At 43.7% G+C, this 25,894-nt stretch overlaps 1 protein-coding gene across 2 annotated transcripts in view; it reads left to right on the top strand.

Moving 5' to 3' along the window:
* The first annotated feature begins 4,706 nt into the window (after positions 1-4,706).
* Positions 4,707-25,894, top strand: part of LOC110303161 (solute carrier family 5 member 4B) — a 51,171-nt gene continuing 29,983 nt past the window's right edge. The window contains exons 1-4 of one of the 2 annotated variants that reach the window (XM_085843357.1): positions 4,707-4,770; positions 7,050-7,154; positions 22,275-22,380; positions 22,996-23,076. In XM_085843357.1, coding sequence (XP_085699483.1) covers positions 4,747-4,770; positions 7,050-7,154; positions 22,275-22,380; positions 22,996-23,076 — 316 coding nt within the window. In that variant the 5' untranslated portion in view covers positions 4,707-4,746. Of the gene's footprint in view, positions 4,771-7,049; positions 7,155-20,037; positions 20,342-22,274; positions 22,381-22,995; positions 23,077-25,894 lie in introns of those variants that run through there. The other variant, XM_085843358.1, reaches the window with a different exon arrangement.

Below are 25,894 nucleotides of genomic sequence, written 5' to 3'. Positions count from 1 at the left end.
CATCACGCCTCAGACTGAGGAGCCTCCTGTAGTGCCAGTGCGCATTCAGAATGCTGCTGACATCTCTGTCATCGTCATCTACTTCATAGTGGTGCTAGCTGTGGGGCTGTGGGTATGTGGGAACCACGCTGGCTTGTGGGTGGGTAGCAGGCTTGGGGGACAGTGTCTTAGGGTGGAGGAGGTATGTCATGATAAACTGAGACAGTGATAGGCTGTTGCTGATGAGGTTGTCTTTCTATCTGGATCGTTTTCTGGTAGGTGGTAATGCACAGTGGGCTCATTCCTAAGGCAACTTAATTAATTATTTGAATAGAGGGAGGACCGGCAATAACAGATATAGTCTGTTTGCATCTCCAGCATCTGGCAAAAAAAGAGGGAAAATCAAATCATTTTCCTTATTTCCATTTATGGTTTGAATTTCTGACTTGGTGAGCCCACCACTTAAATCATTCGTGTTCTCTCCATTCATTTTCAGTATCAAAACTCTGTGCTGCAAATTTTCACACAGCACAGCACAGCACACCTTCTTACCATTTCCACAATTGACAGCAAACAGCTGCTTTTCAGAGAGGATGCTGGTTTCTTAAAATCCTCCTGGTCCTTGAACCCCACTAAAAGTCAGTCCATGCAGCAGTCTCTGGAGAGCATGTCTCCTGGAAGAGCCCTGGAAACTCACTACTCAAACTTTGGCTGGTGTAGCTGGAGCCCTGTGATGCACCTGCTGCTCTTTAAGTGCCCCGCCTTTTCTTCCTTCCTACTCAGTCAATGGTGAGAAGCAACCGTGGCACTGTTGGAGGCTTCTTCCTGGCTGGTCGTGACATGGCCTGGTGGCCGGTAAGTGGGGCAGAGATTGCTGGAGATAAATGGGGTGCATTAATCAAACTTACTCAGTCTATAGAGGGTTCAGAGTTGACTGTGTGTAATTGGATGACTGATTGGCATGGTTTTCGTTGGGGAGGACTATTTCTCCAGATCTCCACATCCCTTAGTTGCCTGTAGTTCTTCATCCAGGCTTGAGGCCTCATGAGACTTCCTTCTTCCACAATACCATGTCTACTGATGTTGCCCTTGTTCAGGTCAAGTACAGGAGGCCATGTTGGTGAGATTCCACAGGTACAGATTATTTGACATTTCTGTACGATATATAGTCATAGAAAACTTCCTGTTCCTCTGGCTCTTAAAATCTTTCCAGCCCTTCTTCAGCATGGATCCTGGAGCCATAGCTGCAAGGGTCGTGTTGTAGATGTATTAGTTGGCCCTGGGCTCCACTTCTCTGTATTTTCATCAGTTGTGGTTTTCTGTAATGGATAAGACCTCTCTTGACTTTGGAGTTTTTTTTTTAAGATTTATTTTTATTTTATGTATATGAGTACACTGTAGCTGTCTTCAGACACACCAGAAGTGGGCATCAGATCCCATTACTGATGGTTGTGAGCCACCATGTGGTTGCTGGGAATTGAACTCAGGACCTCTGGAAGAGTAGTCGGTGTTCTTAACCGCTGAGCCATCTCTCCAGCCCTGACCTTTGAGTCTTAAGAACAACTGACAGAACTATATAGAGGAAGATAAAGGGGGAAAACGGCCTATGATGATGGTTGGAGAGGAAATCCCTCATTCTGGAGTATAAAGTCCTTAAGACTGATTTAAGTTTCAAAGTCTGATAAGAGCACTAGCAGCTTTGGCTAAAGACAGGCTCATCTCATAAACTACTGACAGAACAGTCAAAGTGCCCATAAGGAAGGGTTCAAATAAGCTTATCTGATAATCAAAATTGTAACTACATTAAACTTCATATGCTGTATAATATTCAGCAACACAACCCTGCCAATGCAACACAATCAATAGTAAAACCGTTAAGCATGATTATCTTCCAAAATATTACCACTCTTGTCCTTTAAAAGCAAGTTACTCGGTCAAAAGCCTTGAGTAAGATTCTTCAGGCAATCATGTACAAGAGGGATTAGGCTTGTTCTTTGTCATGCAAGAGTGCACTCTCAGCAATGGGCCAGCCACCTGGAAACTGCGGTTAAATGACATCAAAATTCATTAGATGCAATAGCTCTAGACATTCCACCCAAACAATAAAGAATCTACGTTCTTCTAACCAGCTCAGGGGACATTCTCCAAAACAGACCACATATTAAGATACAGAGCACCAATTTCTATCTATTGTCAGTAAGTCTACTTTGGATCGCTTAACTCCAGCTGCAATCTCCAACTGCATTTCAGATGGGCGCCTCTCTCTTTGCCAGTAACATTGGCAGCAATCACTTCGTGGGCTTGGCTGGAACAGGAGCGGCTTCAGGAATCGCTATTGCAGCTGTGGAATGGAATGTGAGTGGTGCCAAAGGGTTTTCCTTTAAACAGAGCCTATACGAAGTTATTTTAATCAGACTCATGTCCTAGATATCCCGAAAAGTATGTGTAGGATATTCCTCTTTGGTTTCATTTCTGCTTTTCTTTATGTTAGTCCCCCTTTTCCCTTCAGCATCCCTAGACCATTGACCACATCACTACTGACCCTGTGACCATTCTTCTGAAGTTACCCATGACAAAAACACGGCCTCTAAGACTCAAATTTCATTATCCTTTCCCCATTGATCAATTGTAATCTCAACATTCTCTCTCCTTCCTAGACCCCTGTATTCCTAGCCATCAACTATATAAAGTACAAAATCAGTGGTTACCCCTTGTGAGAAGTGTCCAGGTGAACTCAGTAGTGTAGAATTGACTAGGAGGAAATTGTGCATATTGTACTAGAGGTCTCTCGGAGGGGGACCCTCATAAATAATGGAGAGGATGTGGTACATGCCACAGGAACTTGATCTTATCTCTCCCCCCACCAATATTTTCTTAGGTAGTATGTATGCATACAGGCGCTACAGGTGAGAGGTAGACAAGAGTGTAGAAGAGAGTCAGACCATGGTCAGAGTTTAAACAGATCATTCCTGAGTGGACTTAGGAGCGACTAAGAATCATCACAAATACTTTGCTCTTACCTTGGTATGCATATTTCCTCTCATTTTACATCAGTAGCCTCTAGTGTATACCCAGCCTCCAGATGTGCCCTTTGGCCAGAAGTTGATTCTGATAGCGCCATAGACTTTGCCTCTAGAGTCACGTTCAGATGGCCCCCTTAGGTGCGACTCTTGGGCTGCAGCTCAGCTGTTCCCTTCAATCTGGCATGTGGCACTGTGCTTGCCTAACTTCTATGAGGTATGGTTTCCACCTCTATAAGATGAGGAAAACTGCTTAAAATAGCTGTCGTCACTGGATGTTGAAGCAACATGGTCAAACCTGTCAAGAACCTGCAAACACAAATCTGTTGTTTGGTTGTGTCTTTGCTGTTGTTTTGACTGGGGAGTTATGATTAACCCCACCCCCATCATAATGTTCATATAGCTTGACATTTCCTTTTGATTGCTTCATCCACTCAAGAATATCGTGCCCACTGCCTGCCATCCAAGAGCAATGTCTCCTGGTAAAAATTGGATGCTTCCAGTGGTCCAAATAGGCCCAGTCTGCCATGTTGTCTGACTGTCTTTTATTTCACATCTTGGGTCACATCCTATGTCTCAGAAAGTGTTAGCCTCTGGGTCATGAGCACAGAGGAAAGGATGTGATAGTTGTCCAAAGATCTCAAGACAGGGTTTCTCTGTGCAGCCCTGGCTGTCCTGGAACTCACTCTGTAGACCGGGCTGGCCTCGAACTCAGAAATCTGCCTGCATCCGCCTCCCGAGTGCTGGGATTAAAGACATGTGCCACCACGCCCGACTATAAAATGGGTTCTTTTTTTTTTTTAAAGATTTATTTATTTATTATATATAAGTACACTGTAGCTGTCTTCAGACACTCCAGAAGAGGGCGCCAGATCTCGTTGTGGATGGTTGTGAGCCACCATGTGGTTGCTGGGATTTGAACTCTGGACCTTTGGAAGAGCAGTCGGGTGCTCTTACCCACTGAGCCATCTCACCAGCCCTAAAATGGGTTCTTAACTGCTGTTTTTCCATTCTACAGTCCACGTCCCTCTCTTTCGGTTGACCTCCAGATAATGCAAGGTCACTCATGGTATTTAGCTTCTGTGTGGTTTCAATAGGTCCCAACACCACCATGTGAGTCACCAAAGATGAACCTCGTGAAACCTCTGGGAGGTGAATCAAGTCATAGAAAAGCGTGTCTCTCCCATGAGATAAATTACGTCTCACAAGCGATGCCTCCTTAACTTAACTTTCTCTCTTGGTGTCTTACAGGCCCTGCTTATGGTGCTGGTTCTTGGGTGGGTGTTTCTCCCCATCTACATCAAGGCTGGGGTGAGTAGTCACAGACCTACAAATGAGCCTTCCAGCAGGAATCTCCAGTGGCTTTTCTTCACTCACGTCTTTGTAGTGAAACTCAATGCTCAACCTTCTCGTGGCCTACTAAAGATATGCAGGTGCCCCCATCCCTCCCCTGGAAGGGCTTAGTGAAGGATGTGACCACAGATGGGCAAGAACTCTGTAAAGCTCTGTGTAATGGCTACTGTGCCTGCCTTTATCTGGTACAGGAACCTGAATCTAGGACCTCCCACATGCTTTAAGGGAAGCTCATTAGAAGGACTCAGAAAAGACCTGACGTTATCCTCAGGGGCATCACCCTTGGAGGCAGGAAAAAAAAATCAGACCCAAGAGTGCTAGAGAAACCACACAGAAGCTAAACATCAGGAGAGACCTTGCATTATCTTGAGGTCAGCTGAAAGACAGAGAGCGTATGCAGGAAGTACAAGAAATAGAGGTGGGTTTACACGTGTAGGGGAGGGGAGGGGAGGGGAGGGGAGGCTCAATTGTAATAATCATGTATCCTCTGACCCTTGAGAAGTGAGCAGCCCAGGCTTCCAGAAACTCAAGGTTCATGCGCAGATTGACACTTTAGGAAGCACTGCTCAAATCGGTTGAGAGGACAGCTCACCCAAGCAATGGGCCTATGGTAGACACTTTGAAAAAGACTGACATCGTATTTCATGATTTTATAGGAAGGGAAAAAATGAAAGATAGATTTTCCTGGGATCACGCTAGCACGCTTGATGTCAGATTTAAAAGGTAAGGGGTTGAAGAGAGAAGCATAGGAAGAATGTGAAGACTGACGCTTCCTGTTCCGGCAGTGCTGCACCCTCCATGAGTGGGGCTAGAAAACAGAGGAGGCGAGTGACAGGCTAACAGAGAAAAACTGACTCATTATGGAAATGAGTGTTCGTTACCTTTTGGAGTACATCTTAGTGAATTTCATGTATCTATCAGAAGGCCAGAAGGAGAGTCCTTTATAAAGAAAACAAGTTCGTTTAGCTCACAGTCGTGGGGGTTAATCAGATGGTGCCCAAAATGCTTTAGCCACTGCTGTATCAAAACATGGTGCAGAAATGGAGTCGGAAAGTTACCTGGGGGAGAGGCCAAGCATGGACCCCATCCTTGCTTTACGGCCACCCATCTCTAAAGACCTTAGTCACCCCAGTGAGAATAACATAGCCACGTGGCGGAGTTCCTGTTACCTGTCTTCCCACTAAGCGCTGTCTTATACAGATTGCCCAGTCCCAATATCATCATGGGAGGCACCGAAGCTGAACCACCTCAAAACTGTGAGAGAAAAAAAATCAAATCATAGAATTCTGTCCCTGGTCTCCAAAGAGGGTGTCTTTCTCACAATGCAAAACACGCTCATTCTATGGCAATAGTCCTAAAGTCCGAGGACATTTTAGAAGCAGCTCAAAAGCCCGAAGTCTTATTGGAGACTCTGGGGGAAACTCTTAGTTAGGGTTGCTGTGATAAAACACCATGGCCGTAAACACCATGGGGAGGAAAGGGTTAATCTCGCCCACACGCCCACAGCATGCTCCATCAGGGCAGGGCAGGAACCTGAAGGCAGGAACTGAAGCAGAGGCCATGGAGGAGTGCTGCTTACTGGCTTGCTCACCGTGGTTTTCTTCAGCTTGCTGTCTTCTATCATGCAGGACCATCGTCCCAGGAGTGGCAGAGCCCATGGTGGGGTGGACACACCCACATCAATAATTAATTAAGAAAAGATACTCAGGCCGGGGGTGGTGGCGAACGCCTTTAATCCCAGCACTCGGGAGGCAGAGGCAGGCAGATTTCTGAGTTCAAGACCAGCCTGGTCTACAGAGTGAGTTCCAGGACAGCCAGGGCTACACAGAGAAACCCTGTCTCGAAAAAAATCAAAACAAAACAAAAAAGAAAAGATACTCAGGCCTGTCTACAGGACAATCTGGCAGAAACATTTTCTTGGTTCAGGCTGTCCCTCTTCCCACATGATTCTGACTTGTATCGAATTAGCATAAAACTAGCCAGCACAACACATGATTGTGGTTGCTTACTTACAAGTAATGCTCCTCTGAAATGGTGCAGCATTATTATTAAAAACAATATAAATGCATATCTATAAGTCATTTGAAGTTGTAGGTACTTAATGTCTACACGAACAAAAACAAAACCCATATTAGAGCTGAGCATGGTAATATATACCTATAACCCCAAAACTCAGGAATCACAAGCCAGAAGTTTGTGAATTCAAGATCATCCTAGACTACATTATTAGATTGTCTTACAGAAGAAAGGGAGGAAATTTGGCTCACTTGACAGGCAAGAAAAAGAGATATAAAACTATATGTCAAAGGTCCCAACTTCTAGTAAATGTTCATAAATCGTAAGATGGTCTGCCCCAAGTCTGCATGATCATTTCAGCCTATAACTCTACCATGGAACTGCATCTTTCTCACCTGCCTAGTCCAACAGACCATGCAAGGGTTTTGTTTGTTTGTTTGTTTTTGTTTGTTTGTTTGTTTGTGAGACAGGGTTTCTCTGTGTAGCCCTGGCTGTCCTGGAACTCACTCTGAAGACCAGCCTGGCCTTGAACTCAGAAATCCACCTGCCTCTGCCTCCCAAGTACTGGGATAAAAGGCATGTACCACCACTGCCCAGCTCCATGCGAGGTTCTTAATTGCCCATAGGTGTTTACCAGACATAGACTCTGAGGAGAATTCCTGTTGATGTCTGTCTCTGCAGGTGTTGACCATGCCAGAGTATCTCAGGAAGCGCTTCGGTGGGAAGAGACTGCAGATCTACCTTTCTGTCCTCTCCCTCTTCATCATGGTGGCCATTCAAACTTCCGTGAGTTCAGTGCCTCCTGACAGCTTAGCTATAAGAGAGGTTGCTTGAAAGAAAGACAAGATTATAAAATGGGATGTGGTGTTTCAGCAGCCTGGAGTCATGTAGATGCCTGAACCTCCTTCAGTTCTTTCTACAAAGCATTCATGAGATAAAGAATTTTAGGACTATTAATAGAAGTATAAGCCATCTAATCCTACTAGCCTCCAGCTATGAAGACTGTATAGATACAAAGAAAATACTTTCTCTTTAAGCGATAGCTATTCAGCGATATAGAGGACTTATCTTACCTTCTACTTATTCCACTGTATAATATGAACTAGAAACTAAAAATGGGTTAAAAACAGAGACGACCTTCTGTAGGTGCCCAGTCTATTTTGAAATCAGTAGAAATGGGTTCAGTTTGTAACTGATTAAATGTTCCACAAAGACAAACATGGTGGCCTAACAAGGGAAGCGAGAGGGGGCGAGGGCTCAGCATTCTTTGGAGATAAGCAAGGACTGAGCAGAATCAGAGTGGTCACGACGTTTGCAGCTCTTGGAATATCTGTGCCAGGGAACGATTGCTCGCTCTGGAATCTTTCTGGGCTAGTTGAATATATATATAAAGTGTTGAAAGTTTTCCTCATGTACCTCATAAGGTGCAGACGCTTCCATGGGAATTTTTTTTACACTCTCTTTAGCCATTCTGCAGCCATTTTGAGCGTTGTTTTCTCAGGGGTAACCCTTTCTCATTCTCTCTCGCTTCAATATTTCAATCCAGGTTAGTGTTTTCCTTTTCACATGAACCAGAAGGGAATTACTTTGCCATATTATATACTTACTTTTGTTGTTGTTGTTGGGGTTTTTGTTGTTGTTTTTTTCAAGACAGGGTTTCTCTGTGTAGCCCTGGCTGTCCTAGAACTCACTTTGTAGACCAGGCTGTCCTCGAACTCAGAAATCCTCCTGCCTCTGCCTCCCAAGTGCTGGGATTAAAGGCGTGCGCCACCACTGCCCGGCTACTTACTTTTCTTAATTCACCTTATCTTTTTCCTAAAACTTTCTCTTTAAAATAGATATCACAATTAAATGTTAAAATAATCTAGAAGGTTCTTTTAAGTGTGTCTTTGGAGACAATTGAAAAGAAAGAAGAAAAAAAACTTGAAGGTTCAGCCCCCAGGATAGAATATATGGAAAAAGTAATTTGCCCCATGTGCATTTGTGTCTGAAGATATATTATCAGCTTTACAGCCCATCCGGTGTCACAGTTTTTATGAGAAAGGCTGGCCTTAACCTTTGCTTTCTAACTGAGCTGAATCATTGTTACAAGCAAATCAGCTGCCAGGTTCAGGTGGCATAAACTTTTGCCTACTAATGAGTGAGCTTGTAAGTTATCCTGAGGGAGACAGCACTGAAATAGCTTGCAGAGAAAAACAATTTGAAGAGAAAGAGGGAAGCCAGTGAGACCAAGGGTGTCAGGAGCCACGTGCTTCTGTGTTATACAATGAAGGTACCCAGTTCCCCTCCAAGTCTGACTGCTAGTGCTTAGTCTCCTAAGAGCACTGGCTGAAGAATAACAACTTAAGAGGTCCTCCCAGGATGCGCATCCCAAAATGGAAGGCTCCTGGTGATGGGAGGGGGTGAGGGTACTGGTGAACTATCATTCATTCTTCTTGAGTTTCATGCATTTAGCAAATTGTATCTTATATCAATGAGTACATATTGTGTGAGTTCCTTTGTGATTGGGTTACCTCACTCAGGATGATGCCCTCCAGGTCCATCCATTTGCCTAGGAATTTCATAAATTCATTTTTTTAATAGCTGAGTAGTACTCCATTGTGTAAATGTACCACATTTTCTGTATCCATTCCTCTGTTGAGGGGCATCTGGGTTCTTTCCAGCTTCTGGCTATTATAAATAAGGCTGCTATGAACATAGTGGAGCATGTGTCCTTCTTACCGGTTGGGACATCTTCTGGATATATGCTGGATCCTCCGGTAATACTATGTCCAATTTTCTAAGGAACTGCCAGACTGATTTCCAGAGTGGTTGTACAAGCTTGCAATCCCACCAACAATGGAGGAGTGTTCCTCTTTCTCCACATCCTCGCCAGCAACTGCTGTCACCTGAATTTTTGATCTTAGCCATTCTGACTGGTGTGAGGTAGAATCTCAGGGTTGTTTTGATTTGCATTTCCCTGATGATTAAGGATGTTGAACATTTTTTCAGGTGCTTCTCTGCCATTCAGTATTCCTCAGGTGAGAATTCTTTGTTCAGTTCTGAGCCCCATTTTTTAATGGGGTTATTTGATTTTCTGGAGTCCACCTTCTTGAGTTCTTTATATATATTGGATATTAGTCCCCTATCTGATTTACAATAGGTAAAGATCCTTTCCCAATCTGTTGGTGGTCTTTTTGTCTTATTGACAGTGTCTTTTGCCTTGCAGAAGCTTTGCAGTTTCATGAGGTCCCATTTGTCAATTCTTGATCTTACTGTGCAAGCCATTGCTGTTCTGTTCAGGAATTTTTCCCCTGTGCCCATATCTTCAAGGCTTTTCCCTATTTTCTCCTCTGTAAGTTTCAGTGTCTCTGGTTTTATGTGAAGTTCCTTGATCCACTTAGATTTGACCTTAGTACAAGGAGATAGGAATGGATCGATTCACATTCTTCTACATGATAACAACTTTGAGCCACAGGTCAGGTCTCTTTTCCTATTGTCTTGGACTGAGATGTTAGGGGTGTCTCGTCTACATGTGGAGGGACTTGGGGCCATTGCCCTTATGTGACTGATGGCCACAAATCTATGAGGGGCTGAAGCTAGTGACATGGGCCTGGTGCCTAGGAGCAGGCAAAGCTCCTATGGTCCCTTCAGGGTTTCCGGGGCTTCGATGCCTTTAACTCAACCAAGGACCAGGCTGCCTCTTATGGTCCACTGCCTCACAACTATGATTGGAGAAAACTCTCTTTGCAGACTTTCTGGTGCCAATCTGGTGGAGACAATCTCTCAGCTAAGCTTCCCCCTTCCTGAATTACTCGCAACAACAGAATCTAGACAGCACAGTGCTTTTGCATTGTGTGATCAAATTTGTGCTGGGTGGTTGTTACTCTGTATAGAAGAGATGTCATTATTTTCTAAGATTCTCCTTCCTTGAGTTGTTTAAAAAAAAAAAAAAAGTCACTTGTTTTCCACCTCCAATAATATACGTATAGTTAATTATAGGTGTGCCTTAAGCCCTTAATGTTTTAGTTTGTATTGACTAACAACTGTTATCTAATTTGCAACCCCAATAACCAATAATTGCTCCCAAACAATCACTTATTTGGAACAAAAAGGCTTCCTCATCCTTGGAGTTCATCTTCCTCGCAGGAAGTATTTTCTGATCAATGTGATAGAATCTAAGCCTTGCCTTTTGTACCTAACATTGTTCAAATATGAATTTTTGTGTTGGGTGTGTTTAATAACAGTAAAATAGTTATTGGCACATAAGCCAACTATGTATGAATACAGGGTCATAAATACAATGCTTTAATTTTACTACACAATAGAAAAATAATAAATTGATAGCGTGATTTCTCTTTTTTAAACTCTTTAATTGATAGACAAACACTACGCTGTGTGTTATTTTGATGCGATATAGAAACATAATGATAAAATTGGGGTGATTTGTATAGTCAGTATATGAAGATACATCATTTCTATGTATTGGAAAGTTTTTACATCCATATTTCTAACAGCTTTGACATGCACAATGAAGAATAATTCAACACTCAGTCCTGCTGCAATGTAGAACATTAGAGCTTAGCCTTTTCCATGCCCAACCCCTATCTCTCTATTGTTTCTACCCATGTACAATTTCCAGCCTTTGGTAACCAATGTTCTAATCTCCTCTCCTATGAGATCAACTAATTTAACATCCACATACGGGTAAGAACACTGTCTAGTTGTTATCTGCGCCTGGCACGATACCGCATCGGCTCACTGTCCTTTCAGACAGCTACTTTATGTGCTTCAGGATGTTTTGTGGCTGAGTATAATACATTATTCAATTGGAGCACACACTCTTTCCCTGTGTCCCCAGATGTGGGCATCTAGGTTTGCTCTATGTGTTTATTTGTTGTGCATAAGGCAACAATAAACAGGACGCAGATTTCTCTTCAGTTCGGTAATTTATATTTATGTGCACATAAAACGGTAGGATTGCTCTATTGTAGTGGAGTTCTAGATTCAAATGTCTCGTTACATTTATCCTTCAAACTAGCTTATAAATGACCAGGTTTCCCCATAGATTTTGTACATACCCCATGTCGGGTGATTCTCTCCTGCTCAGCTCTCCCCTTACCTCCCGGACACTCTTTTCCTTTCTAAATTCTTCTCTCTTCTTGCCTAGATCCTCCTCTTTAGGAAAAAAATATCTCTTTATCCACAGTCACACAGCCTCTGTCTAGTTTCCTGGCCTTTACCCAGATAGGCATCTTTAGTAGTCACATAGTACAATCGGCATCTGAGATAGGATATGTGATGTTTGCCTTTCTTGGGTGGGGCTAACTCACTTAAAATAATATTTTCTAGATTCATCCAATCTCCTGGAGATTTTTACAGTTTATTTGCTCAAGATTCATTTTTCTAGTGGTCTGTGGATATGCCTGTCGGCTCACCCCATTCCCTTTGGTTGTGAACCGAGCATCCATACATGCAGATGTTCACATGTAGTGTCTAAGATACGGAGTCCTGAAAAAAATCTGCCCAGATGTGGTGTAGTGGGGCCGGGTGGCAGGTCTGTTCTCAGTTCTTTGAGAAGCCTCCACACTGAGCTCCATAGCACTTGTCCTGGATTACACCCAGCACCAGTGAATAAAGATTCCTCTTCCCGAGGTGTACCTGCGTGTGTTGTCTTCTGTGTTTGGCTGATGAACACCACTCTGGGGTGCTCTGTTTGCCTTTCTCTGGTGGCTAGGGACATTGAACACCTTAAAATACTCACTAGCCATTTGTGTGTCTTCTTTTGAGGTCTCTGTATTATTGGCCCGGTTATTTGATTAGAATTTCTTTTTCTGGTGTTTAATTCTTTCCATTTCTATGAGGTGTTAAACCCTTGTCTGAAGCATGCCTGGCAAAGGTTTCCTCCCGTTCTGCGAGCGGTCTCCTCTGTGGATAGTTTCTTGCAGTACCAAAGCTTTTTAATTTTATGTAACCCTATTTCTCAATTCTTATATTGTTTCCTTTGAGACTGGTGTTCAATTTTACAGCCTATACTTACATCCTGAAATGTTCCCATTACAATTCCAGTGTTTTCAGGGTTTCTTCTTCCTCTTCTTCTTCCTCTTCCTCTTCCTCTTCCTCTTCCTCCTCCTCCTCCTCCTTCTTCAAAATATATTTATTAATTCTTTGAAAACTTCAGACACACAATGTCCTTCTAAGCCCTCCCAGATGCATTTCTTTGACCTTGATTGGAGTTGATGTGTGCACAGTGTGAGAGACACAGATTTATTTTCATTCCTCTGAGGATGTACATCCAATTTTGCCAGAACCATTTGTTAAAGACCATTTGGGTGTGGGGGCAGGTATTTTTGATAATCTTGTTAAAATTAGGGGTCCATAGATTTGTGGGTTTGTCTCAGGTCTAACATCAGACTTCCCTGGTGTGTGCTGTCTTTGTTACTGTGGCTCTGTAGCATAGTTGCAGGTCAAGTAATATGAGGTCTCTCTCTAGCTGTGCTCTTTATGCTTAAAACTGCTTTGGCTACTTATAGATTGTGTGTGTGTGTGTGTGTGTGCGTGCACATGCACGCACTCCCGTGCTTCCATACAAGCATGAGGACTATATTTTAGTTCTGTGAGAAAGGTCGTTGTACTTTGATGGGTATCGCATTGGATCTGTAGGTTGCTCTTGAGAGTAAAGCAATGTTCACAACATTAATTCTACCGGTCGAGGAGCACGGAAGGTCATTGCATTGCCAATGTTTCCTTCCACTTACTTCACTCAGTGTCTTAAAGTTTCCCCTATAGAAAGAAACCTTTCACCTCATTGGTAAGGTTAAGTCCTAGGCATTTTGGGGGCTATGGTGGGAAGGGTATTTTTTCTAATCTCTTTTCACTGTTGGTGGATTGTATATGTTGGCTTTGTATCCTGCTACTTACTGAAAGTATCTATCAGATCCAGTAACCTTTTTTTTTAAAGGTTAACGCCATGAAATCTTTTTACCATGAGACTACATCCTATGCAGATAGAAGTAGATAACTTTTTCCTGTGTTATCTTCGTCCCTTCAAGTTGATCGGTCTACAGTGTAATCTAGCTCTGAGCTTCCTTTTCTGCTTTTTAATTTAAAGGATCTACAGATGTATGGGCCACTGAAGTCTCCCATTATTATCGAGTTTGGGCGTATGTAGTTGTTTTTGCCTTAAAGATCCTTCTATGACACTGAGAGCAAGGGTCAGTATATAAATATTTACAAAGCTCTGTGCTTTAATGAACGGTTCCTCTACCAATATCTAGTTGCCTTCTTTATCTCTTCTGATTAGGTTAGGAGTTTAAATCGACATTATCAGAGACGACCATTGCTATGGCAACTTGTTTATGGCTTCAGGTCGCTTTATAGATTGCTTTGTAACCTTTGACACTCAGTCTACAGATGTTTGCTTCTTGGAGTCAGCACATAACTGAGTCGGTGTCTTGTTTGTTTAAATGCAGTTGTTAGTGTGTGTCTTTACATTGGAGAGTTAAGGCCACGGTGCCCACTGTTATGACCGAGGAGGCTCTGCTGTTGTTTGAGGTTTTGTTTTGCTCGTTCTGGTTAATGATTAATTGACCATATACAGCATTTGTTTGGGAATTTTCTATACTGCCGATTTGTTGTGAGTTGCCTTAACTTGTGTCTGTCTTGAGATACTCTGATCTCTTCACTTATTTTTTTTAGTTTTGATCCCTTTACCTATCCATTTTAATTTTATTTTATTTTATCTGAAAGCCATCAAGCATCAACAATCTTCCTGCCTCTGTCCTCCTTAAAGCTGAAGTCATAGGGTTTTTAACTTAAGAGACTATTAATACGTTCACAGGGAGTCTTTTGAAATGGCACCCAGTTTCTTCCACTTCACTGGTGGCTCTTGCAGCCCACTTTAAATTTTTTTATTATTTTATTTATTTACATCCCAAGTGTTGCCCCCCCTCCTGGTCCCCGCTTGTAGAATTCTTCTCCTCCTTCCCCCTCCCATTTGCCTCTGAGAGGGTGCTCCAACCCCTGAACCTCCCCTCTCCCTGGGGCATCAAGTCTCTACAGGGTTAGGTGTATCCTCTCCCACTAAGGCCAGACAAGGCAGTCCTCTGCTACATATGTGCAGGGGTTTTAAGCCCTCTTGCTGTTCCAGGCATAAGTGCCCTCCTGACTCCTCAGGCAAATCTGCACTGTCATCATGATGTCCTGTAACGTTGGGCCTGGGTTCCCTATTGGCTCCCATTCCAGGGCTGGACCCAGGCTAACTTGTTCCACGCCCTTGTGCAGGGTGTCTCCAGAGGCTCACCTAGCTTTAGTGCTATCAGAGACCTACAAGGCACTTTCTGAAATGGCTGCGTAGCCTCGTGTGGAAACTGCGTGCAAGCCTTCCACTTTCTCTGAGTCTTCACCTGCATTTGTTACTTTTTTTTTATTTGTTGGTTTGGTTGGCTGGTTGGTTTTTTTCGAGACAGGGTTTCTCTGTATAGCCCTGGCTGTCCTGAAACTCACTCTGTAGACCAGGCTGGCCTCGAACTCAGAAATCCACCTGCCTCTGCCTCCCGAGTGCTGGGATTAAAGGCATGCACCACCCCTGCCCTAACACTAGCTATTCAGATCTGAACAATAGCGAGTTCTAGGATACAGGGAGTTTTTTCCATTTTTCTTAATTTGTTAAGGTTTGTTTTGTGCCCCAGGATATGGTCTACTGTAGCGAAACGTTGGTGGGATGTGGCATAGACTATATTATATAGTCTTTAGTGTTCCGGAGGAAAACTCTGAGGATATTTGTTATGCCCACAGAAATGTACGAACCACTTAATTCTGGTGTTTAATTTTTGTCCAAATTAACTGTTTGTTGGAGAAAGCAGAGTATTGAAACCACCTACTAATAGCTACTCTGTACCTTTGATTCCAGAAGTATTGTTTTTATTAAATTGGAGTCATTAGACTTTGTTGCTTATAAACACACACACACACGTGTGTGTGTATGTGTTCTGGACTGTAATGTCTTCTTAGTTAATGCTCCCTTGATTAGAACAAAGAACCCATTTCATCTCTTTGATGAGTTTTAGTTCAAAGGTTATTTTTTCGGGTATTACAACAGCAGCACCTGCTTGCTTCCTGGCTCCACTTGCTTGGAATACTTTTCTTTCTATCCTTTTACCTAAAGGTGGTGCCCATCTTTAAAGCTGGGACTCTCAAAGACAACAGACAGCTGGGTTTAATTTCTCAATCCTTTCTTCTAACCTGTGCCTTTTCGTGGAGAGTTGAGGCCATCGATATTTAAAGTTATTGAAAGGTGCATGTTGATTGCCGTGATTTTATTGGTCCTTTTTGCTGTTTGTGGTCTTAGTCCTGCTTTGTGTTGTGGTCATTGTGACTGCATTTCTGTCCTCTCTATAGTTTATGATGTGTTAGAATGATGGGTCGCATCTCAACAGCACACTAGGCCAAGACAGTTCCACGTGGAAGAGGTTTTATTGGGAGGGAGAGACAAGGTGGTGACAGAAAGAGAAGAGGAGAAGGTGGGGGGAGGTGGAGGGAGAAAGAGAAGGGGAAAAAGAGAGAGAGGTATGGGTGTTCCCCTTATTTATATGGAAAATGATGATGTAATGCAGGTAAAGGCGGGAGGTGAGCCAAGTGGATTCTGGAAATATGATAGCTGTTGTCTTGGTAACAGGTCTGTAGGTTGCACTGTCGCCTATGTGATGTCATAGGTTTGGGGGATCCTGACGCCAACAGTTTTATGCTTCATCTTTTCTGCAGACCAAAACATTGCTTTCAGTATTCTCTCTAGGGCTCATGTTCCTCTCAAGGCAGGTTGAATCCAGGCTCCTTGGTCAGCAGCTTCTCCGTGTTCTCAGACCCAGAAGGTAGCTCAGTATTAAATAATATCTGCAGACGACACATGGTGACTTCCTTTTAGTTGTGGGAAGTGACAGAAAAGAGTTCCTCTCCCTGCTGACACATCCTACTGCAGAAGCCCATGTGAGAGCTGAGACTTGTCCCGTGGGTGCTAGTTCCAACCTCTCTTCTCCAGGGGTGCCTGGACTACCATTTGGATTTGGCTTTTGCTCGTCCTTCTCCTCCTGGGGAGGAGTAAGCTCTGTGAAGCTTGTCTCTCTTGTTTCTTATTTCTCTGTGTTCTCGGATGTCTTATCTCTCCCTTATTACTTTTGGTTTTTGGTTTTTTTTTCTTTCTTCCCTTGCCTCTGGAATAGCCTGTTCTTTCTTATACTGACTCTTCATCACATGATCTGTGGGAAGCTTCTCCGCATTCTTTTTTTTTAAAGTTTTTCCAAGACAGGGCTTCTCTGCATAGCCCTGGCTGTCCTGGAACTCACTGTATAGATCAGGCTGAATTTGGATTGCCTATCTCTGCCTCCCAGTAAGATAAAGGCTTGCATGCCACATCCTACCACTGAGTTCCTTTCTTTCTTTCTTTCTTTCTTTCTTTCTTTCTTTCTTTCTTTCTTTCTTTCTTTCTTTCTTTCCTTCTTTCTTTCTTTGTTTCCTTCTTTCTTTCTTTGGGTTTTTTTTTTGTTTTTTGGGGTTCTTTTGTTTTTTTGTTTCTTCATTTGTTTATTTTTGGTTTTGATCTTTCCAGACAGGGTTTCTCTGTTTAGCTTGGGCTGTTCCAACCTGCTCTATAGGCTTATCTGCATTCTTACCCAGAAATCATACTGATGTCTTAAATACAAATATCTGAAATAACAGTCAATCTTTGAAGAGTTTACTTTTTCCCAGCTCCCCGCAGGTGTGTGTGTTCTGTCTTTTCTAACTGAGTAATCCAGTTCTTCGAGTCATCAAGATTCTTTTTTTTTTTTTTTTTTTTTTTTTTTTTGGTTTTCCGAGACAGGGTTTCTCTGTGTAGCCTTGGCTGTCCTAGAACTCACTCTGTAGATCAGGCTGGCCTTGAACTCAAAAATCTGCCTGCCTCCTGCCTCCTGCCTCCTGCCTCCTCCTGCCTCCTGCCTCCTGCCTCCTCCTGCCTCCTGCCTCCTCCTGCCTCCTGCCTCCTCCTGCCTCCTCCTGCCTCCTCCTGCCTCCTCCTGCCTCCTCCTGCCTCCTGCCTCCTCCTGCCTCCTCCTGCCTCCTCCTGCCTCCTCCTGCCTCCTCCTGCCTCCTCCTGCCTCCTCCTGCCTCCTCCTGCCTCCTCCTGCCTCCGCCTCCGCCTCCGCCTCTGCCTCCCAAGTGCTGGGATTAAAGGCATGTGCCACCATTGCCCGGTGTCATCAAGATTCTTAAAAGGTATCTGAAATGTATTTGTATGATGCCTAACCATATCAAAAAATTAACTCTGACACTCAGGATTAGTCAGTCCTCTCAGACCTCAGGAGACTAATATTCATTGTCAACTGAGCCTTCACAATTTTTGTTGACGTTTAATTCACTCCTGGAGGTATCCCAGTGAAAAGCCTGCTGTCAAAGAGAATTTGGTGGCTTGGTTTGAGAATTTCACTAGATTAATCTGACTCTGTTCAGAACTTACTAACTACCCTGTTAGTTAGAGAAACTTTTTTTAGTTTTATCTAGTCTTAAGACTGCTCCATCACTTACCAGCTAATAAGGCTGGCCAGGTAAAAGCGTCTGATTCTAACGTCCATCATAAAGGCTGTGTCTCTCTCCTGTCCCAATCTTGCTTAGCATAGTAAGGCTGTGTGGGGAATTGAAGGATGGTCTCCAGTTAAGCTGAGGTCTGAACCCCGGAAAGGGTGATAATTCACCTTCATGACATGGTAGGTGTTCCCTCATGCTCCTGGAACTCTGGCTCCTGCCTAAGTTACTGCCCCCACGGGCCCCACAAGAGAAGCATGGCTAGAAGTCATGTAGGCAATGGCCCAAGCTTCTGACCTTCAGGCTAAACTACTCCCCAGTTACCTAGCAACAGTAAAGACCATAAAAGGGGCTGTTGGGTCCCACCTCGCTCTCTTTCTTGTCTCCCTCTTACCCCTCATTCTCACCCTCTCCTCCCTCCTCTCTGCCTTCTCCTCTCCTCTCTCTTCTCTCTCTTTGTCTTCTCCTCTCCTCTCTCCCTCTTACTCTCTTTCTCTCTAGCCTTCTCCCCCCTCTTTCTACCTTCTCTCTTTCTCCCTGCCTTTCTATAATAAAGCTCTAAAACCATAGAGTCTCTGCTCATCAAGGCTGCATGCACTCTCACAGGTGTTGGAAACCTCTTCCCTCATCCCTCTCTCCCATAACCCCGGTGGCTTTAGCAAGGTAGCTCCGGGAATCCTAGGTAGGGCTGCCCCTTGCCACCCCCCAAAGAGTGGGTCAGAGGAGATGCCCACCCGGGGATGAGTGGAAGGTAGATAGCAGCCCTCCCATGACTGACAGACCAGAGAATAGGTAAAACTCTGGCAGGGTGTGGGTTTTTCCTCCCCCTTCTTCCCCTGGGCCCCCTTTTTAGTTCCCAACAAGGCTGAAGTTGATTTGTTCTTGTCTTGCAGTTTTTACTTTTAATAATTGTTGGGTTTCAGACCCTGGGACAAAGGACTGAGGTGCATAATTTACATACCAAAGCATCCCTGGCCTCCGGGTTCTCCCAGCATATCTCAGTCCTGGCATGCCCTGGCCCAAACCCTGAACTTTCCAGCCCAGGGGCTGGAATGCCTTTCCCCCAAAGGTTCCTCCTTGTATAATCCAGACATTTTGGTTTCCCCTTTCTTGCTTTCTCTATTGCATCCATCTATCTATCCATCTATCATCTATCTATCTCTATTTCTTCCCCTTCCCCTTCCCCTTCCCCTTCCCCTTCCCCTTCCCCTTCCCCTTCCCCTTCCCCTTCCCCTTCCCCTTCCCCTTCCCTTTCCCCCTTTCCCCTTTCCCCTTCCCCCTTTCCCCTTTCCCCTTTCCCCTTTCCCCCCTTTTTCCCCCCTTTTTCCCCCCTTTTTCCCCCCTTTTTCCCCCCTTTCCCCCCCTTTCCCCCCCTTTCCCCCCCTTTCCCCCCCTTTCCCCCCCTTTCCCCCCCTTTCCCCCCCTTTTCCCCCCTTTCCCCCCCTTTTCCCCCCCTTTCCCCCCCTTTCCCCCCCTTTCCCCCCTTTCCCCCCTTTCTCCCCTTTCCCCCCCTTTCCCCCCTTTCCCCCCTTTCTCCCCTTCCCCCTTCCCCCTTCCCCCTTCCCCCTTCCCCCTTCCCCCTTCCCCTTCCCCTTCCCCTTCCCCTTCTTCCCCTTCCCCTTCCCCTTCCCCTTCCCCTTCCCCTTCCCCTTCCCCTTCCCCTTCCCCTTCTTCTTCCTCTTCTTCTTCTTCTTCTTCTTCTTCTTCTTCTTCTTCTTCTTCTTCTTCTCTGTGTGTGCTCAGCCCTCTCTTTCTCCTCCCCCACTCCTCTCTTCCACCCCAGGGTGACTTTCCTGGCTTCTCAATAAGCCTGCACTTATATGCTCTAATCTGGCTTGAATTGGCTCATTTCACTGGGAGGCGAGAAATAACTTATCAATAATTATCTTGTTATTTTGACTGTAAAATTACTGTCTAACACAGTTATCAATTAAGGTTGTATTAATCACAGCTTCTAAGAATAATATCTGTGTGTCTCATTAAGTAAAACACCCCCACAGCACTAAAACAGTGTTTAATAGGTCTGGGCTTTAGAGTGACATCATATAGAATCAAGCTCATGGAATATAAGCTTCAGACAGTGTACCTAGGCCTCAGTGTCCTTAGCAACAAAATAATCATAAGAGCAAGACCTGACTTAGAGGTAGTTTGGGGGAAGTAAGGTGAGAATTTGTGAATTATCAAGAGTTCTAGGAAGATAGTAACATCAGAGGCCATGCTGATACAGTCTCACCCACATGACTGCCCAAACTTGAACTGAAAAAAGAAGGTGCCAGTGGTGATGTCACACTGGCCATGGAAAAGGCCACAAGCCCTCAACTCTACACAAACAACTATAGATAACTAAAGAAAACTGGGAGCAAGAGAGGTTGTCTTTCCCGGAGAAAAGTACACCAGTTGTTTGTCCTTTACCAAATAGGTAACTGAAAATATACCTTCAGGTAATGTCTGAACTAAATAGATTATTTAGGAATATATGTGTATATACATATGTGCGTAGAATAACAATTGGTGGAGGGAAAGAGCCTTAAATTTGATAGAGCGTGGAGATGGGTATATGGGAGAATTTAGAGGGAGGAATTGAAATACAGTAACATGTCTACTAAAACCTTTATGTCTGGCTCTAAGCCATTGTGTGGGGCTTTAATGGAAATGTTTCAGCAAAGCCTTTGCTGTGTTTGGGTCAATCAGTAGAGGCTGAGAAATGTTTTTGAGACTGTTTGAACCTTGAAGAAATGTTGTCTCTCCAGAGAATCTGCCCTTGGTGCTACGTGAGAGCTTGCGCCTGCACCAACCTTGGTCCTATGATACTCCTGCCAAACCTGGAGTTCTTCTTTTGATTGTGGTCAAAAGGGACTGAGATCTGTGGGGTCGGCTGCTTTCATGGGCAGCAAGGGCAAGATAACTTTGGTAGCTGGAACCTTTCCCAGCCCCAGTTAACCTTGTATAATGTTTGAATAAAGTAACTGGAGTGAGCTTGCTGGATGTCAGTCTTTTCCAAGAAGGCTGAACCGCTCTGCTCCTTCAGAAAATGAAGGCTTAGCATCTTGGTGAACTTCTCTCTCTCTCTCTCCTCTCTCTCCTCTCTCTCTCTCTCTCTCTCTCTCTCTCTCTCTCTCTCTCTCTCTCTCTCTCTCTCTCTCTCCCTGTCTCTAAATAAGGGAATGGAGAAACAGTATGTTATACTCGATAGATAGATAGATAGATAGATAGATAGATAGATAGATAGATAGATAGATGATAGATAGATAGAACAAGATAAAATACATCCTTAGAAGTTAAAACATTTATAAAAGATTTTTAAATTGTTTTTTTAAAAAATCATCCATTCGATTACTCTTTTTGAAGCATTATGTGATTATATAAAGAGAAAACAATTAAAATCCTAAAACTTTCATTGATAGAATACTAATGCCAACAACATATTCTTTGAAATACCCTCCTCAAGAGAGTTACTATGGGGAATTATTGAGCCTCTCTAAGCTTTATGGTACAGAAAGAGATAACAAGATATGTTGTATGTAGTTTTAAGAAACACACTTCCAGCCGGGCTGTGGTGGCGCACGCCTTTAATCCCAGCACTTAGGAGGCAGAGGCAGGTGGATTTCTGAGTTCGAGGCCAGCCTGGTCTACAGAGTGAGTTCCAGGACAGCCAGAGCTATACAGAGAAACCCTGTCTCAAAAAACCAAAAAAAAAAAAAAAAGAAAGAAACACACTTCCACCTTTCCCTCCACCAGCCTCACTCCTGGCTTGCTCATTCCTTCTGGCTAGCTTCGCCAAGCCACCGGCTACTACCCCAGCTTCTCTCATTTTCTGCCCATCTTTGTTCCTCAGAAGAAAAACCTTCAGACAGCTTTATTATCTTTGAACTTGCCAAATAACACAATTGCTGGGTGCAGAATCTCCTACCCAGACCTTATCAGCTAGTCTATATCAGCCATCCTCTGGTGGCAGAGGTCACCAGTTCTAGCTACCCCAAGATCTTACATGGTTGATGCGTGCTTCTCATTCCAAAGCCTGGCCGGAAAGGCCCTTTACCCTTTGCCCAGCAATTGGCTCCCACCTTCTTTATTGACCAAATCAAGAACCAATCAAGGAACCAGACCTTACTATCAGTACCTCCCCCTACAAGGACATGCCACTGCCATTATACAGTCATTGAACAATGAATTACCTGTGATGAGTGTACAGAAGAGAGGGTGGAAATTGTTCAGTGACTTGCAGGGGAAATTGAGCTGGGAACATCTAAGTGGAGTCTTGGAGGAGGGGCAGGAGTCTATCAGGAAAGTGAGGAAAGGAGGTGGATGTTGGAGCAGGAAACTCAGATGTCTGAAACCCGTGTTTCTTTCCCATCCCCACTATTGCTTCCATAGTCAATCATATTTTCCGGAGCCATATTCATTCAATTGGCCTTGGGATTGAACCTCTACCTGGCTGTCTTCATTCTATTGGCTATCACTGCCTTTTACACGGTGGCTGGTAAGTCTGCCTCTGGTTTTACTCACCCATAGTATGTTCTGTTTGTCTTCCCCCGATCTGTGGTTGGTAGAGACGGTGTTAACCAGATTAAGAATACCATACCATTGCCACTGTGAGAATAAAGCCCAGGACGAGAAATTACAAGAAATGTAACAAATGCTCATTGTGAGATGTAAGAAGATTGATCAAGACAAGAGTATGCAGGCTGAGCAGGTTATATTTAGAAAGAATATAATACATTCTCAGAATATATATATATATATATATATATATATATATATATATCCCAAATGGGAGTATTTGAGTAGATTATTATGGTAAGCTATTGTAGCATAAACTCTTCACTTTTCCCTTATTTAATATTCAAAAACTCACCAACATGGAACTCCACCAGTAATTCACAGAACTTTGTATCTCAGTGAGACAAGAAAAAGAATTAAATACATTAACACTTAGGAGAGAAACGACATCAAGACAAGCTGTGGCTCACATAGGACCCATGATATGTTGTCTGCTGACTCCTTTCTCTGTTTGGGATGGAGGGGAGCCCAGAGGTGAAGAGGGAAATCAGGATGCATGGATAAAATGTCCTGCTCCATTCATCTCTCTCCACAGGGGGTTTGGCCTCAGTGATCTACACAGACTCTGTGCAGACTTTCATCATGCTGCTTGGCTCCTTAATTCTCATGGGGTTTGGTAAGTGAAGACCGTGTGCTGTACCTTGGGCTGGGGAATTATGGGAAATGTTTCCTGTCTGTTTGTTCTGTAATGTTGCCTCCTGGTTTTACAGTGTTGTACTTCCTTCTCATTTAACTCCCTTAGTGGGAATGTAAAGTCCAGTCATCTGGCTGGGGTTCTTTGGCTGTGTTAGATAGCAACTGTGGGTGGGCAGCGGGAATCGCGTCAGTCCCGGCAGCACCAAGCCCACTCATCTGCTGATAGTCTCATAAACTTTTCCTGGGCAGATATGACCTGACATCTAGACTATCTGCTTCCTCTTCCCGCTGATATTCCTTTCTTCTCCTTGATATTCCTTTCAGTCTCCTTGAAAAGCTCTCCCTTGAGTTGGATAGTTGGGCCATTGAGCTTTTATGTCGGTCTGAGTGCCCTTCAAGGATCTGTTTCTGATTATATTTTGAAATCCTGTATTCTTTTTCTCATTGCCTCCTCCAGCCTTACATTGTGTTTCCTTGTGCATCAGTGCAGGCGCTTCTCCTCTTTAAATTTATCGACAGGTTCCTTTGTGTCTTTCTCAAATGTCTTGATTTTTTTTTGATGAGCTTATTATTACTATTTTCAATTTTGTATCTTGGGGTTAATCTAGGCAGTAGTGTTTGAACAGTAGCTGGAGCAGTAAGGCAATGGGAAGGAATTAAAAGGACACAAATAGAAAAAGAAATCAAACTATGCCTGTTTGCAACTGGTGTACCATACATAAGAAATCCCAAAGATCTATAAGAAAACCTCTAGAAATAATCAACAATGTGGCAGGATACAGAATACATTTTTAAAACTCAGTAGCCTTTCTAAATACCAAAGACAAACACACAGAGAATGAGACCGTGGACACACTCCCACTCACAATATCCTCAAAGAAAACAAAATATCTCAAAATTAAGCAGAGCACAGAAAAAAAAAAAAAGACAACACAATACAAACTTTAAACCTCTGAAGAAAAAGATAAAGGTGGGCTAGAGTGAAAGACTCCGTGAGGAGCCCCTCGCTCAGGCCTCGCAGACACCCAAGAACTCACAAGAGACCAAGCTTGATGCAAACCACATGAGGCTTTATTCGGGGAAAGCCAGAGCTCTGGGGATGACTCATATCCCACGCAGGGGTAGAGGAGTCGACCACGAGGGGAAAGGGGTCCCAGTTTTTATAGGCCCTCAGGGGAGAAAGGAGAAGGGGGGAGTAGGGGATTTCCAGATCTAAACAATGTCTATTCTCAAGAAATGGGTATGGGAGGGGTACAAGGAAAGAGTCTGGTGCAGGTGTAGCAACTCAGGATTGGCCTGGCTGTGGTTGCTGGGGAGATTTTCTGACTCTTTCCCAGCAACCAATATCACAAACACCTGGCAATGGGCTTCATCACTGGGCACACACATGGGTTTAAGGAACGGTCAAAACATTGGCAGACATACGGGTTCAAGGAGTGGCCAGAGCATTGTGTACCTCTATTTTTCTAAATCAGTGAAGCTAGTTCGGCTAGCAGTGAAATCTATTTTGCCAATTTCAGGGCCTCTGTGACCTTTTGCATTTTGTCAGGATCTTTCAAGAGAGATGGCTCAGCGGTTAAAAGCACTGACTGTTCTTCCAGAGGTCCTGAGTTCAAATCTCAGCAACCACATGGTAGCTCACAACCATCTGTAATGGGATCTGACACCCTCTTCTGTGGTGTCTGAAGACAGCTACAGTGTACTTACATATAATAAATAAATAAATCTTTAAAAAAGAAAAAATAATAAAAGAAAAAGATAAAGGCACTAGAAAATAGGAAGATATCCATGCTCATGGATTAGTAGAATTAACTTGTGAAGATAACCATTTTACCAAAAGCTATTTACAGATTTAACACAATCCAAATCAAAATCCTTATCTAATTGGGATAGAAGGTTCTAATTGGGATAGAGTTCTTTCTGAACTCTGATTGGCTAACTCAACTCAGCTGGTCTGGCTCAAACTCCTCTACAAGCTAACTCGATGACTCATTCAAACTGGCTTCTCTCAGCTTCTGACTGAATTGCTCTGCTTGGTCTCAAGCTAACTCTGACAATCTGTTCTAATCTGGATGCTTATCATTCTATGGTTATGCTGTCTTCACCTGCAACCAATTTCTGTAAAACTCTTGGGAAATCTATATTCTCTCTCTCTCTCTCTCTCTCTCTCTCTCTCTCTCTCTCTCTCTCTCTCTTTCTGAGTTGTGTGTGTGTGGGCGCACACACTGTCTCTTAAGTCACCTCTTTTCCTATGCTGTTCTCCTGAGAGGTGTGCATATCCTATCTGTGATCATTCCGTCAAATCTTTCTCTGATTGGTCAGTTTGTTTGCCCCTCAATTAGATATCACTTTCAAACATGGCTGCTTCCTTCTACAAATTAACCTAACCTACATTGTTAGGGATTAAATATGTGTATTAAGGATATATCTGTATTCCAGCTAGATCATACTGTAATCCAGGGTGTGTCTACCTTCCAACTGAATCACATAGACTGAGAAGGTCTTTAGATGTGACCTTGACAGAGCAGCCATGTTGATGGATTAAAATGCCTCTACAGCCGGGCAGTGGTGGCACACACCTTTAATCCCAGAATTCGGGAGGCAGAGGCAGGCAGATTTCTGAGTTCGGGACAGCCAGGGCTATACAGAGAAACCCTGTCTCAAAAAACAAAAAACAAACAAAAAAGCCTCTACAGAGGAAAGGGTTTATTTTTTTTTTAAAGATTTATTTATTTATTATATATGTAAGTACACTGTAGCTGTCTTCAGACACTCCAGAAGAGGGCGCCAGATCTCGT

The sequence above is a fragment of the Mus caroli genome, unplaced genomic scaffold (genome assembly GCF_978045245.1).
Source record: "Mus caroli unplaced genomic scaffold, Mus_caroli_1 scaffold_9, whole genome shotgun sequence".
NCBI classification, from domain to species: domain Eukaryota; kingdom Metazoa; phylum Chordata; class Mammalia; order Rodentia; family Muridae; genus Mus; species Mus caroli.
The sequence above is the reverse complement of the archived record's forward strand: the minus strand, read 5'-3'. Positions and strand labels throughout refer to the sequence as shown.